A 13,585-nucleotide genomic window follows, 5' to 3' on the forward strand; every position below is an offset into this window, starting at 1 on the left:
GAAATTGCGTTAAACATATATATTCAAAGATTTGCACAAATTGTCATTGTTTTTCTAAAGAAATTACAGATCTACAGCTTGCTATTTTTTAACAGCCAAAGTATAAAACTGACACGGGTGTGTTCCTGGTCTCAATGGGTCAACGATACTTCACTTTCACTTTGGGTCATTAACCCCTTTTGGTGTTTTAAACATTATGTTATAATTTAGCTATTGAAAAATAGCAGATCTACAAGCTCATAGCGCGCCACCGAGTGGCGCGCTACGAGCTTGTAGGTCTGCTATTTTTGAGAAATCATAAAAATGTGGCGCAAATCTTTGAATATATATTCTTTCAATGTGAATGTTTTTAACTCGGGTCTAAATGGTTAACTACTTAGGCTGTTTTTACGTTGCTGCAGACTGTTTATTTGCGTTATTTAGTTATCTTTTATCCGACATATAATTGTCAAACCCATTGTAATTCATGAGGGGGCTATTTTTTCAATTACTTTTTTCATTATTTATTTATTTTGGGGGGGGGGGGGGGGGTGAAAAGCACAGCCAGATCAGGACAATATCAGACACCAGAACCAATGGCGGGTGTTTTCAATGAATCTAACATGATTTGAATCACGCTGGGCAAGACCAGACCCATTTATTTATTAAGACCAGACCCATTTATTTATTAAGACCAGACCCATTTATTTTGGGTAGGCCTACTGCTCAAGTCAAATGACGTTGATGCTTTACAAATCAGTTTATATTCTCCGTGGAAGTGATTGGTCGGAAAGAATATCGTATTCCGGGGGAAATTCATTTGACGGATGTTTCTGGACCGACACTTCCGCTGATAAGCGTTGTGACCAGGCTTTTCTCTCTGCCTTAGGTTGTAACCAGGCTTTTCTCTCTGCCTTAGGTTGTGACCAGGCTTTTCTCTCTGCCTTAGGTTGTGACCAGGCTTTTCTCTCTGCCTTAGGTTGTGACCAGGCTTTTCTCTCTGCCTTAGGTTGTGACCAGGCTTTTCTCTCTGCCTTAGGTTGTGACCAGGCTTTTCTCTCTGCCTTAGGTTGTGACCAGGCTTTTCTCTCTGCCTTAGGTTGTGACCAGGCTTTTCTCTCTGCCTTAGGTTGTGACCAGGCTTTTCTCTCTGCCTTAGGTTGTGACCAGGCTTTTCTCTCTGCCTTAGGTTGTAACCAGGCTTTTCTCTCTGCCTTAGGTTGTGACCAGGCTTTTCTCTCTGCCTTAGGTTGTGACCAGGCTTTTCTCTCTGCCTTAGGTTGTGACCAGGCTTTTCTCTCTGCCTTAGGTTGTGACCAGGCTTTTCTCTCTGCCTTAGGTTGTGACCAGGCTTTTCTCTCTGCCTTAGGTTGTGACCAGGCTTTTCTCTCTGTCTTAGGTTGTGACCAGGCTTTTCTCTCTGCCTTAGGTTGTGACCAGGCTTTTCTCTCTGCCTTAGGTTGTGACCAGGCTTTTCTCTCTGCCTTAGGTTGTGACCAGGCTTTTCTCTCTGCCTTAGGTTGTGACCAGGCTTTTCTCTCTGCCTTAGGTTGTGACCAGGCTTTTCTCTTCGCAGATGAGTAAGGCTGGGAAGACCAAGGCTAATTTGAATGGAGTTTGAATAGGAGGGGGGGGGGGGGGCATGTCTGATAACATTAATATCTAAATACTGAATCGAGCAACTTCAACTGTCCTGGGAGAAACACAAAAGCCTGAGTAGACCATGAAATTAACCCATTTTGATCAGATTCTATAAATGTCTTAGCAGACCTACAAGCTCGTAGCGCCCACTATGAGCTTGTAGATCTGCTATTTTTCAATAGCTAAAGCTTAATGCTAACACCAAAAGGGGTTCCCGCCCAGAATGGGTTAATGACACTTTCAAACATGTTTGAAAGTGAAATAACACCTTTAACCATTTAAACCTGTGCTCTTAATGAAACCCCACCTCAATTACAGTTGGATTTGGGTCGATTTCTTCCTGTTTTACACCAAATATCTTTACGCAGAATGTCGCCAAAGTAGGCTTTACGAACTTGTAGATCAGACTTTATTTGTGGATATAATGTTTGCCCCATAATATGGATGCTAGAGTTCAAGTGGTTAAAAGGATTATGGACCATTTATTGATTTGATGATGCGATGTTTATTAGTTTGTGAAATCTGTCTGTCTGTCTCTGTATCACCTTCACTTGAAACGCTGCGACAACAACGCTCCACACGTCCCAAACTCTTCTCCCTTCTGGCTCCAAAACTATGGAATGCACTTCCCATTGCAGTCAGAACTGCAGCCTAAACTCCCAATCTTCCGCCGTAGTCTGAAAACCCACCTTTTCAGACTCCATCATGGCCCGTAGCACTTACTCTAGCCTGGCCCCTTAGATAGCACTTTATGTCGACTTAGATAGTATTTTAGACAGACTTATAGCTCGTTACGTAGACCGCACTAGAATTGCATTATATGTAGTCATAGCACTTTATAGTACACATGTATATTGTATAATATATAATATAGTATAGTATGTATAGTTGACATAGATACTCCACTATAACGTTCTTAGTTTATACACGATTCATGATAACTATTTATATATGTGATGTATGACATGCTTTTGTTTTTGCTTAAATGTAAGTCGCTCTGGATCAAGAACGTCTGCTAAATGCCTAAATTGTAAATTGTATCATGTGTATATATGGTCTACTTTACAGTGTGTGTTCCTGTACCGTGCTGAGGTGAAAATGAAGTGCTCCCTGGGATTCTGCTTGCTGCTGTTCTGTGCTCTGATGGGACTGGGTACGTTTGTTTTATTATGAATACAAATGTAATTGTCAAACCTTGTAACAAACCTTGGGTATTATCGATGTAGATTTGACATACTGATATTTGGAAGCCTGGGCCATGTACAGTACATAAATAAACTGACCACGAGTGGTGTAACTATAGCTGGCATGATGAAGAGCAAAGCCAAAACAACTTGCTAAATATATAGGCCTATATTATTGCTCTGTTTTGTCTGTGTGGAGGAGAAGGCGCCATGTGTATCCTTAGGTGCCCATGAACTGTCAACCCCATTATATTTGTTTCCCTGTAAAATTATAATAATTGTGATGTGCCGATTCAAATAAAGAACTAAAGTGTGTGTGTGTGTGTGTGTGTGTGTGTGTGTGTGTGTGTGTGTGTGTGTGTGTGTGTGTGTGTGTGTGTGTGTGTGTGTGTGTGTGTGTGTGTGCGTGCGTGCGTGCGTGCGTGCGTGCGTGTGCGACTGTGCGTGCGTGTGCGTGTGCGTGTGTACAGGGTCAGCTATAAGGTGCGTCAGCTGTAAGGATTACACGGGCAGCTGTACCAAACAAAAAGAGTGTAGCTATGACGATGCCTGTCTCACTCTCTACCAGAGAGGTAAGACGCCTGCCTGTCTGTCTGTCTGTCTGACTCTGTATCATAGTCATTTTATTAATTTAAAGGTGGTATAACAGCTATAGCGTAAGTGAGTTTCCTTTGTTAAAATAAGTGTTAAATAATTGCTACAGTGTTTGTTCAGTAACACGAGTCTCAAATGTCCCTCCAGCTCTTTAGTAAATACAAAATGCATGTTCAGGGTTAGCGTCGTTCTTTAGATCTCACACAGGATTCAGGATGACAAGAAACGAGCAGACAGAATTGCAACCATAACACATTTTAAGATGATGAATAAATGGGTACTGCTCATTCTGAATCATTTTAACTTAAGATGATTAATAAATGGGTACTGCTCATTCTGAATCATTTATGCTGATGAATAAATGGGTACTCCTCATTCTGAATCAACCATAACACGTGTACATTTTAAGATGATGAATAAATGGGTACTGCTCATTCTGAATCATTTATGCTGATGAATAAATGGGTACTCCTCATTCTGAATCATTTTAAGATGATGAATAAATGGGTACTCCTCATTCTGAATCATTTTAAGATGATGAATGGGTACGGCTCATTCTGAATCATTTTAAGAATGAATGAATCAACCATAACACATGTACATTTTAAGCTGATGAATAAATGGGTACTGCTCATTCTGAATCATTTTAAGATGATGAATAAATGGGTACTCCTCATTCTGAATGTGGGTATCTGAATGGGTACTCTTTTGAGTATTGATCATTTTGAGGTATTTACGTATTTTATTTTCAATACTTTTACTTCTATTCCACTACATCTCAGAGGCAACATATTGCACTTTTACTCCCAATACAATTATTTGAAAACTTTAGTTGCTATAGTTACCAAAATATAAACCTGTCTTCTTCTTGGTCATCTGTTGGATGGTAAACCATTAAAATATAAACCTGTCTTCTTCTTGGTCATCTGTTGGATGGTAAACCATTGGTCTGCTTCGACGTGCCGAACAGGAAGGGACGCTAAAAATATAATCACACCTGTGTGAAGTGAGGGGCGCTCTTATCATCATACATCATACATCATAATGCATCTCATTCCGGCCAATCACAATTTGCGTCCTCACTTTTCCGTCCTGTTTTGTGAGATAATAAATATGGACATAATTTGTTTGATTTCATGATTTCATTTTTCAGGTGGTCAGACGTTCCGTCAGTGTCTGAAATATTCAGACTGCGAGTACGGTCGACTCTCTCAGATGTTTCCTCACGTAAGTCTAACGTTCTGTCTGCCATGTTAGAGTCTGCCATGTTAGAGTCTGCCATGTTAGTGTCTGCCATGTTAGAGTCTGCCATGTTAGTGTCTGCCATGTTAGAGTCTGCCATGTTAGTGTCTGCCATGTTAGTGTCTGCCATGTTAGTGTCTGCCATGTTAGAGTCTGCCATGTTAGTGTCTGCCATGTTAGTGTCTGCCATGTTAGAGTCTGCCATGTTAGAGTCTGCCATGTTAGAGTCTGCCATGTTAGTGTCTGCCATGTTAGAGTCTGCCATGTTAGTGTCTGCCATGTTAGAGTCTGCCATGTTAGTGTCTGCCATGTTAGTGTCTGCCATGTTAGAGTCTGCCATGTTAGAGTCTGCCATGTTAGAGTCTGCCATGTTAGAGTCTGCCATGTTAGAGTCTGCCATGTTAGAGTCTGCCATGTTAGAGTCTGCCATGTTAGTGTCTGCCATGTTAGAGTCTGCCATGTTAGTGTCTGCCATGTTAGAGTCTGCCATGTTAGAGTCTGCCATGTTAGAGTCTGCCATGTTAGAGTCTGCCATGTTAGAGTCTGCCATGTTAGTGTCTGCCATGTTAGAGTCTGCCATGTTAGAGTCTGCCATGTTAGTGTCTGCCATGTTAGAGTCTGCCATGTTAGAGTCTGCCATGTTAGAGTCTGCCATGTTAGTGTCTGCCATGTTAGTGTCTGCCATGTTAGTGTCTGCCATGTTAGTGTCTGCCATGTTAGTGTCTGCCATGTTAGAGTCTGCCATGTTAGAGTCTGCCATGTTAGAGTCTGCCATGTTAGTGTCTGCCATGTTAGTGTCTGCCATGTTAGTGTCTGCCATGTTAGAGTCTGCCATGTTAGTGTCTGCCATGTTAGAGTCTGCCATGTTAGTGTCTGCCATGTTAGTGTCTGCCATGTTAGTGTCTGCCATGTTAGAGTCTGCCATGTTAGTGTCTGCCATGTTAGAGTCTGCCATGTTGGTGTCTGCCATGTTAGAGTCTGCCATGTTAGTGTCTGCCATGTTAGAGTCTGCCATGTTAGTGTCTGCCATGTTAGTGTCTGCCATGTTAGTGTCTGCCATGTTAGAGTCTGCCATGTTAGAGTCTGCCATGTTAGAGTCTGCCATGTTAGTGTCTGCCATGTTAGAGTCTGCCATGTTAGTGTCTGCCATGTTAGAGTCTGCCATGTTAGAGTCTGCCATGTTAGTGTCTGCCATGTTAGAGTCTGCCATGTTAGTGTCTGCCATGTTAGAGTCTGCCATGTTAGAGTCTGCCATGTTAGAGTCTGCCATGTTAGTGTCTGCCATGTTAGAGTCTGCCATGTTAGAGTCTGCCATGTTAGTGTCTGCCATGTTAGAGTCTGCCATGTTAGAGTCTGCCATGTTAGTGTCTGCCATGTTAGAGTCTGCCATGTTAGAGTCTGCCATGTTAGAGTCTGCCATGTTAGAGTCTGCCATGTTAGAGTCTGCCATGTTAGTGTCTGCCATGTTAGAGTCTGCCATGTTAGTGTCTGCCATGTTAGAGTCTGCCATGTTAGTGTCTGCCATGTTAGTGTCTGCCATGTTAGAGTCTGCCATGTTAGTGTCTGCCATGTTAGAGTCTGCCATGTTAGAGTCTGCCATGTTAGAGTCTGCCATGTTAGAGTCTGCCATGTTAGAGTCTGCCATGTTAGTGTCTGCCATGTTGGTGTCTGCCATGTTGGTGTCTGCCATGTTAGAGTCTGCCATGTTAGTGTCTGCCATGTTGGTGTCTGCCATGTTGGTGTCTGCCATGTTAGAGTCTGCCATGTTAGTGTCTGCCATGTTAGAGTCTGCCATGTTAGAGTCTGCCATGTTAGTGTCTGCCATGTTAGAGTCTGCCATGTTAGTGTCTGCCATGTTAGAGTCTGCCATGTTAGAGTCTGCCATGTTAGAGTCTGCCATGTTAGTGTCTGCCATGTTAGAGTCTGCCATGTTAGAGTCTGCCATGTTAGAGTCTGCCATGTTAGTGTCTGCCATGTTAGAGTCTGCCATGTTAGAGTCTGCCATGTTAGAGTCTGCCATGTTAGAGTCTGCCATGTTAGAGTCTGCCATGTTAGTGTCTGCCATGTTAGAGTCTGCCATGTTAGAGTCTGCCATGTTAGTGTCTGCCATGTTAGAGTCTGCCATGTTAGTGTCTGCCATGTTAGTGTCTGCCATGTTAGAGTCTGCCATGTTAGAGTCTGCCATGTTAGAGTCTGCCATGTTAGAGTCTGCCATGTTAGTGTCTGCCATGTTAGAGTCTGCCATGTTAGAGTCTGCCATGTTAGAGTCTGCCATGTTAGAGTCTGCCATGTTAGAGTCTGCCATGTTAGAGTCTGCCATGTTAGAGTCTGCCATGTTAGAGTCTGCCATGTTAGAGTCTGCCATGTTAGAGTCTGCCATGTTAGTGTCTGCCATGTTAGAGTCTGCCATGTTAGAGTCTGCCATGTTAGTGTCTGCCATGTTAGTGTCTGCCATGTTAGTGTCTGCCATGTTAGAGTCTGCCATGTTAGAGTCTGCCATGTTAGAGTCTGCCATGTTAGAGTCTGCCATGTTAGTGTCTGCCATGTTAGTGTCTGCCATGTTAGAGTCTGCCATGTTAGTGTCTGCCATGTTAGTGTCTGCCATGTTAGAGTCTGCCATGTTAGAGTCTGCCATGTTAGAGTCTGCCATGTTAGTGTCTGCCATGTTAGAGTCTGCCATGTTAGTGTCTGCCATGTTAGAGTCTGCCATGTTAGTGTCTGCCATGTTAGTGTCTGCCATGTTAGAGTCTGCCATGTTAGAGTCTGCCATGTTAGAGTCTGCCATGTTAGAGTCTGCCATGTTAGAGTCTGCCATGTTAGAGTCTGCCATGTTAGAGTCTGCCATGTTAGTGTCTGCCATGTTAGAGTCTGCCATGTTAGTGTCTGCCATGTTAGAGTCTGCCATGTTAGAGTCTGCCATGTTAGAGTCTGCCATGTTAGAGTCTGCCATGTTAGAGTCTGCCATGTTAGTGTCTGCCATGTTAGAGTCTGCCATGTTAGAGTCTGCCATGTTAGAGTCTGCCATGTTAGAGTCTGCCATGTTAGTGTCTGCCATGTTAGTGTCTGCCATGTTAGAGTCTGCCATGTTAGAGTCTGCCATGTTAGTGTCTGCCATGTTAGAGTCTGCCATGTTAGAGTCTGCCATGTTAGAGTCTGCCATGTTAGAGTCTGCCATGTTAGTGTCTGCCATGTTAGTGTCTGCCATGTTAGTGTCTGCCATGTTAGTGTCTGCCATGTTAGTGTCTGCCATGTTAGAGTCTGCCATGTTAGAGTCTGCCATGTTAGAGTCTGCCATGTTAGTGTCTGCCATGTTAGTGTCTGCCATGTTAGTGTCTGCCATGTTAGAGTCTGCCATGTTAGTGTCTGCCATGTTAGAGTCTGCCATGTTAGTGTCTGCCATGTTAGTGTCTGCCATGTTAGTGTCTGCCATGTTAGAGTCTGCCATGTTAGTGTCTGCCATGTTAGAGTCTGCCATGTTGGTGTCTGCCATGTTAGAGTCTGCCATGTTAGTGTCTGCCATGTTAGAGTCTGCCATGTTAGAGTCTGCCATGTTAGAGTCTGCCATGTTAGTGTCTGCCATGTTAGAGTCTGCCATGTTAGTGTCTGCCATGTTAGAGTCTGCCATGTTAGAGTCTGCCATGTTAGTGTCTGCCATGTTAGAGTCTGCCATGTTAGTGTCTGCCATGTTAGAGTCTGCCATGTTAGAGTCTGCCATGTTAGAGTCTGCCATGTTAGTGTCTGCCATGTTAGAGTCTGCCATGTTAGAGTCTGCCATGTTAGTGTCTGCCATGTTAGAGTCTGCCATGTTAGAGTCTGCCATGTTAGTGTCTGCCATGTTAGAGTCTGCCATGTTAGAGTCTGCCATGTTAGAGTCTGCCATGTTAGAGTCTGCCATGTTAGAGTCTGCCATGTTAGTGTCTGCCATGTTAGAGTCTGCCATGTTAGTGTCTGCCATGTTAGAGTCTGCCATGTTAGTGTCTGCCATGTTAGTGTCTGCCATGTTAGAGTCTGCCATGTTAGTGTCTGCCATGTTAGAGTCTGCCATGTTAGAGTCTGCCATGTTAGAGTCTGCCATGTTAGAGTCTGCCATGTTAGAGTCTGCCATGTTAGTGTCTGCCATGTTGGTGTCTGCCATGTTGGTGTCTGCCATGTTAGAGTCTGCCATGTTAGTGTCTGCCATGTTGGTGTCTGCCATGTTGGTGTCTGCCATGTTAGAGTCTGCCATGTTAGTGTCTGCCATGTTAGAGTCTGCCATGTTAGAGTCTGCCATGTTAGTGTCTGCCATGTTAGAGTCTGCCATGTTAGAGTCTGCCATGTTAGAGTCTGCCATGTTAGTGTCTGCCATGTTAGAGTCTGCCATGTTAGAGTCTGCCATGTTAGAGTCTGCCATGTTAGTGTCTGCCATGTTAGAGTCTGCCATGTTAGAGTCTGCCATGTTAGAGTCTGCCATGTTAGAGTCTGCCATGTTAGTGTCTGCCATGTTAGAGTCTGCCATGTTAGAGTCTGCCATGTTAGTGTCTGCCATGTTAGAGTCTGCCATGTTAGTGTCTGCCATGTTAGTGTCTGCCATGTTAGAGTCTGCCATGTTAGAGTCTGCCATGTTAGAGTCTGCCATGTTAGAGTCTGCCATGTTAGAGTCTGCCATGTTAGTGTCTGCCATGTTAGAGTCTGCCATGTTAGAGTCTGCCATGTTAGAGTCTGCCATGTTAGAGTCTGCCATGTTAGTGTCTGCCATGTTAGAGTCTGCCATGTTAGAGTCTGCCATGTTGGTGTCTGCCATGTTAGAGTCTGCCATGTTAGAGTCTGCCATGTTAGAGTCTGCCATGTTAGAGTCTGCCATGTTAGTGTCTGCCATGTTAGAGTCTGCCATGTTAGTGTCTGCCATGTTAGAGTCTGCCATGTTGGTGTCTGCCATGTTGGTGTCTGCCATGTTGGTGTCTGCCATGTTGGTGTCTGCCATGTTAGAGTCTGCCATGTTAGAGTCTGCCATGTTAGTGTCTGCCATGTTAGAGTCTGCCATGTTAGAGTCTGCCATGTTAGTGTCTGCCATGTTAGTGTCTGCCATGTTAGAGTCTGCCATGTTAGAGTCTGCCATGTTAGAGTCTGCCATGTTGGTGTCTGCCATGTTAGAGTCTGCCATGTTAGAGTCTGCCATGTTAGTGTCTGCCATGTTAGAGTCTGCCATGTTAGAGTCTGCCATGTTAGTGTCTGCCATGTTAGAGTCTGCCATGTTAGAGTCTGCCATGTTAGAGTCTGCCATGTTAGAGTCTGCCATGTTAGAGTCTGCCATGTTAGTGTCTGCCATGTTAGAGTCTGCCATGTTAGAGTCTGCCATGTTAGAGTCTGCCATGTTAGAGTCTGCCATGTTAGTGTCTGCCATGTTAGAGTCTGCCATGTTAGAGTCTGCCATGTTAGTGTCTGCCATGTTAGAGTCTGCCATGTTAGTGTCTGCCATGTTAGAGTCTGCCATGTTAGAGTCTGCCATGTTAGAGTCTGCCATGTTAGAGTCTGCCATGTTAGAGTCTGCCATGTTAGAGTCTGCCATGTTAGAGTCTGCCATGTTAGTGTCTGCCATGTTAGTGTCTGCCATGTTAGTGTCTGCCATGTTAGTGTCTGCCATGTTAGTGTCTGCCATGGCACCCTTGGCCTAGGGCACGGGTTCTTAACCTGTGGGTCGCGACCCAGGGGGGGTCGCCGGATTATTTTGGGGAGTCCTCCCCCAAAAAGAAAAAAGATTTTGTTTTGCAACTGAATGGCTGGAAAATTGAAATATTTTTTTTTTTTAAAAGGCATATCTCTTCAAATGGGGGTCTCTGGCATATCTCTTCAAATGTGGGTCCACGGGCTTTCAATTTGGGGGTCCTTGACGTGAAAACGTTTGGGAACCACTGCTCTAGGCAACAAGCAGCATTGTTACCATATCCCAAAGGGATGGGGCAACATTGTTCCCATATCCCAAAGGGATGGGGCACCATTGATTTGTTCCCATATCCCAAAGGGATGGGGCAACATTGTTCCCATATCCCAAAGGGATGGGGCACCATTGATTTGTTCCCATATCCCAAAGGGATGTGGCCAGCATGTGTATATATAATGCTGTAATACTAGAATAGTTAGAAGTGTCATTTCTGAATAATATTTAATGGTTTCTTTTAATCGTTTCAGGTCTCCAGTTTTACCTTCAAGTGCTGCAACTCTGACCTGTGTAACTCCGCCCCCTCTTCAGCCACCAGCTCTCTGATTGGTCTACTGGCCTCCGTGGGCATAGTCTATTGGTGGACACAGTGAACACACGCGCGCACACACACACACACACACACACACACACACACACACACACACACACATGCACTAAATACACATATATACACACACACACACTAAATACAAATAACATTCACACTAAACCCGTTCTGACAACCAAACGCACACATCAAATGGAAACAATAGAAACACACTGTAAAAAACAACAGAAAGAACGCACCAGTGTTTCCCAAACTGTGGGCGGGGCCTATTTTCCCATTTTTATGGGTTATATAAGTTTTTCTTTTATTCCAACATTTTGTGCAATATTTATTCTGAAAGACTTTCAAAAATAAAATGGAAATTTATATATAAACACATCACATGTCTCTTAAAACACATTGACTGCCAAAGACGTCGACTCTCTAGCAAATAGGAAATCATGTGAAACTGCCACCGTCCGCTGTTGGAATTGGAGAAATGGCTTTTTCTTGGCGTTCGTGTTCTCTCTTCTGCATTTTTGGCGATACATGCTCTATTCAACTGCCAATAACTAGGGAATGGAGGGTCGCGATGACACATTTTTCTTTGTTGCTGGAACTACAGACGCACCTCTGTGTTTTCCAACGCTCGGGGGAAATCCATCGTATACTGAAAGCTTATATTCTGACGAGTTGAAAAGGCATGAGGATTAATCAATGAATTGACTCTGGCAGAGTGGATTAATCAATGAATTGACTCTGGCAGAGTGGATTAATCAATGAATTGACTCTGGCAGAGTGGATGAATCAATGAATTGACTCTGGCAGAGTGGATTAATCAATGAATTGACTCTGGCAGAGTGGTGGTCAGTCAATGTGTTCAGGGTTCTGGAGGTAACGGGTTTGGGAGCCACTGGTTGCACTGCACCCTTTTCATCCAGCAGAGGGTGCAGTCGTGCCATATACACTAACGACTCTTAACTGTATATCTAAAACACAAACGCACTAAATAGAAACACAAACGAAGGCATAAACTATACAGTCTGGAGCAGTGGTTCTCAACCTGTGGGTCGGGACCCCACTCCCACATGATCTGATAAATGTAAGGTTCCATTAGCCTCGGTCCAAAGCCTTTTACTCGCCTGCGAAGAGGAAAGCCTGGCCGGCCCAGGCCGTAGCGTAACGGTCTGGGCACCGGACTGGTGATCCAGTCGCGGTGTGCCGCGGGTTCGACTCCCGGTCCCGACACGGCCCTTACCGCATGTCATCCCCCCATCTCTCTCCCGTTTCCTGTCAGCCTACTATCTGTCCCTTAAAAAATCAATAAAAGGCGTAAGCCGCAAAAAAAAATATCTTTAAAAAAAAAAAAGGAAAGCCTGGCCACGATCTAAGGCAGAGAGTGTATCGGGCCGGAACATCCGCCAGGTGTATTTCCACCCGGATATGATATAATTCGACCAATCACAACCCTTGTTTCATTCACGGAGAAATGTAAACGGACTTGTATAAGGCGTCAACGTCATGTTCTTTTGCGGTACTTCTTCCGTATTAGCCTCTGGTGGAAACCACTCCCCCTGCTGGACAACGTTTGCATTCTGCCAGAAGGGAGTCTGGTCTCTCTCGGGCAGAGACGATGTACTCCGAACCTTATTCTTATCGGAGTATATATATATATATATATATATATATATATATATATATATATATATATATATATTCATCGTTTCTGCTTAACCCACTCTGAACGGGTCAGAATGGGTTAATCAGACCAATGTGTGTCCAGTGGGAAACCTCGTATGAATCTGATCTCAGGTCAGAATGGGATATATATAGAGAGAGCCCAGATGCAGGCAGGAGGAGGGAACTTGTGAACTCAATACTGCCTCCATCTGGCGGAGTCGGGTTACTTCCCTATATAAAGTAACAATGTAATCCGGCTGGTGCCTTAATTGGACGATTAAGACGAACAGTTTGAGAATCACTGGCTTTTAATTAAGGTGCCTGGCTGAAAGTTCCCCCCCCCCCCCCCCCCCCGCCGTTTCCACGTTTAATGCATCAGTAATTCAAAACATTCCAAATCTGCATTAAATATATCAATAAATGTAAATAAATAATCGTGTTTTTGGCTTCTGTCCTTTGTGAGGATGTTTCCTTGTGGATGTGCGGGTGGACAGTAGGGTGGACAGTAGGGTGGACAGTAGGGTGACCAGATCCAAACTGTTCATTTGAGGGACAGAAGTATGGCTTGTGTGGGACAAGTGGGATGGGGGGACACCCCGTCCCCCCATCCCACTTGTCCCACACAAGCGATACTGCAGTACCGGGTTAGCAACTCACTACTTGAGTTGCTATTTGAGTGCTATATTAAATGCCTTGATGTCATATTCGACCATATAGGCCTATTGGCTATCATTAATAAACTCCTCTGGTGTCTCACATTTTGTTTTAAAATCATGCTTTATTTTTATTTGTATGCTATTTTAACAGGCTTTTTAAGCCTGTTATCTTGCAGGAAGAGTCAATGAGAGAGCTTTACAACAGAAGGCCAACTATTAGGGGACTAAACTATTAGGGTATTTGAACACTGATGCAATTGCCTGCCAGTCACAATGTGGGACAGGGTCTCAATTTGTGGGACGCCTGAAAAGTCTTAAAAATGAGGGACTGTCCCACGCAAAGAGGGACATGTGGTCACCCTAGTGGACAGTAGTGGTCTAGTAG

The 13,585-nt window shown here is 44.1% G+C and overlaps 1 protein-coding gene across 1 annotated transcript in view; it reads left to right on the top strand.

Moving 5' to 3' along the window:
- Nucleotides 1-12,970, top strand: part of cd59a (CD59 molecule (CD59 blood group) a) — a 15,779-nt gene extending 2,809 nt beyond the window's left edge. The window contains exons 3-6 of the mRNA XM_083758543.1: nt 2,689-2,773; nt 3,275-3,376; nt 4,552-4,625; nt 10,806-12,970. Of these exons, the coding sequence (XP_083614669.1) occupies nt 2,719-2,773; nt 3,275-3,376; nt 4,552-4,625; nt 10,806-10,928 (354 nt within the window). The 5' untranslated portion in view covers nt 2,689-2,718 and the 3' untranslated portion in view covers nt 10,929-12,970. The remainder of the gene's footprint in view (nt 1-2,688; nt 2,774-3,274; nt 3,377-4,551; nt 4,626-10,805) is intronic.
- The last annotated feature ends 615 nt before the right edge of the window (nt 12,971-13,585 follow it).

This window comes from Protomyctophum parallelum, assembly GCF_964188405.1.
Source record: "Protomyctophum parallelum genome assembly, chromosome: 23".
NCBI lineage: Eukaryota > Metazoa > Chordata > Actinopteri > Myctophiformes > Myctophidae > Protomyctophum > Protomyctophum parallelum.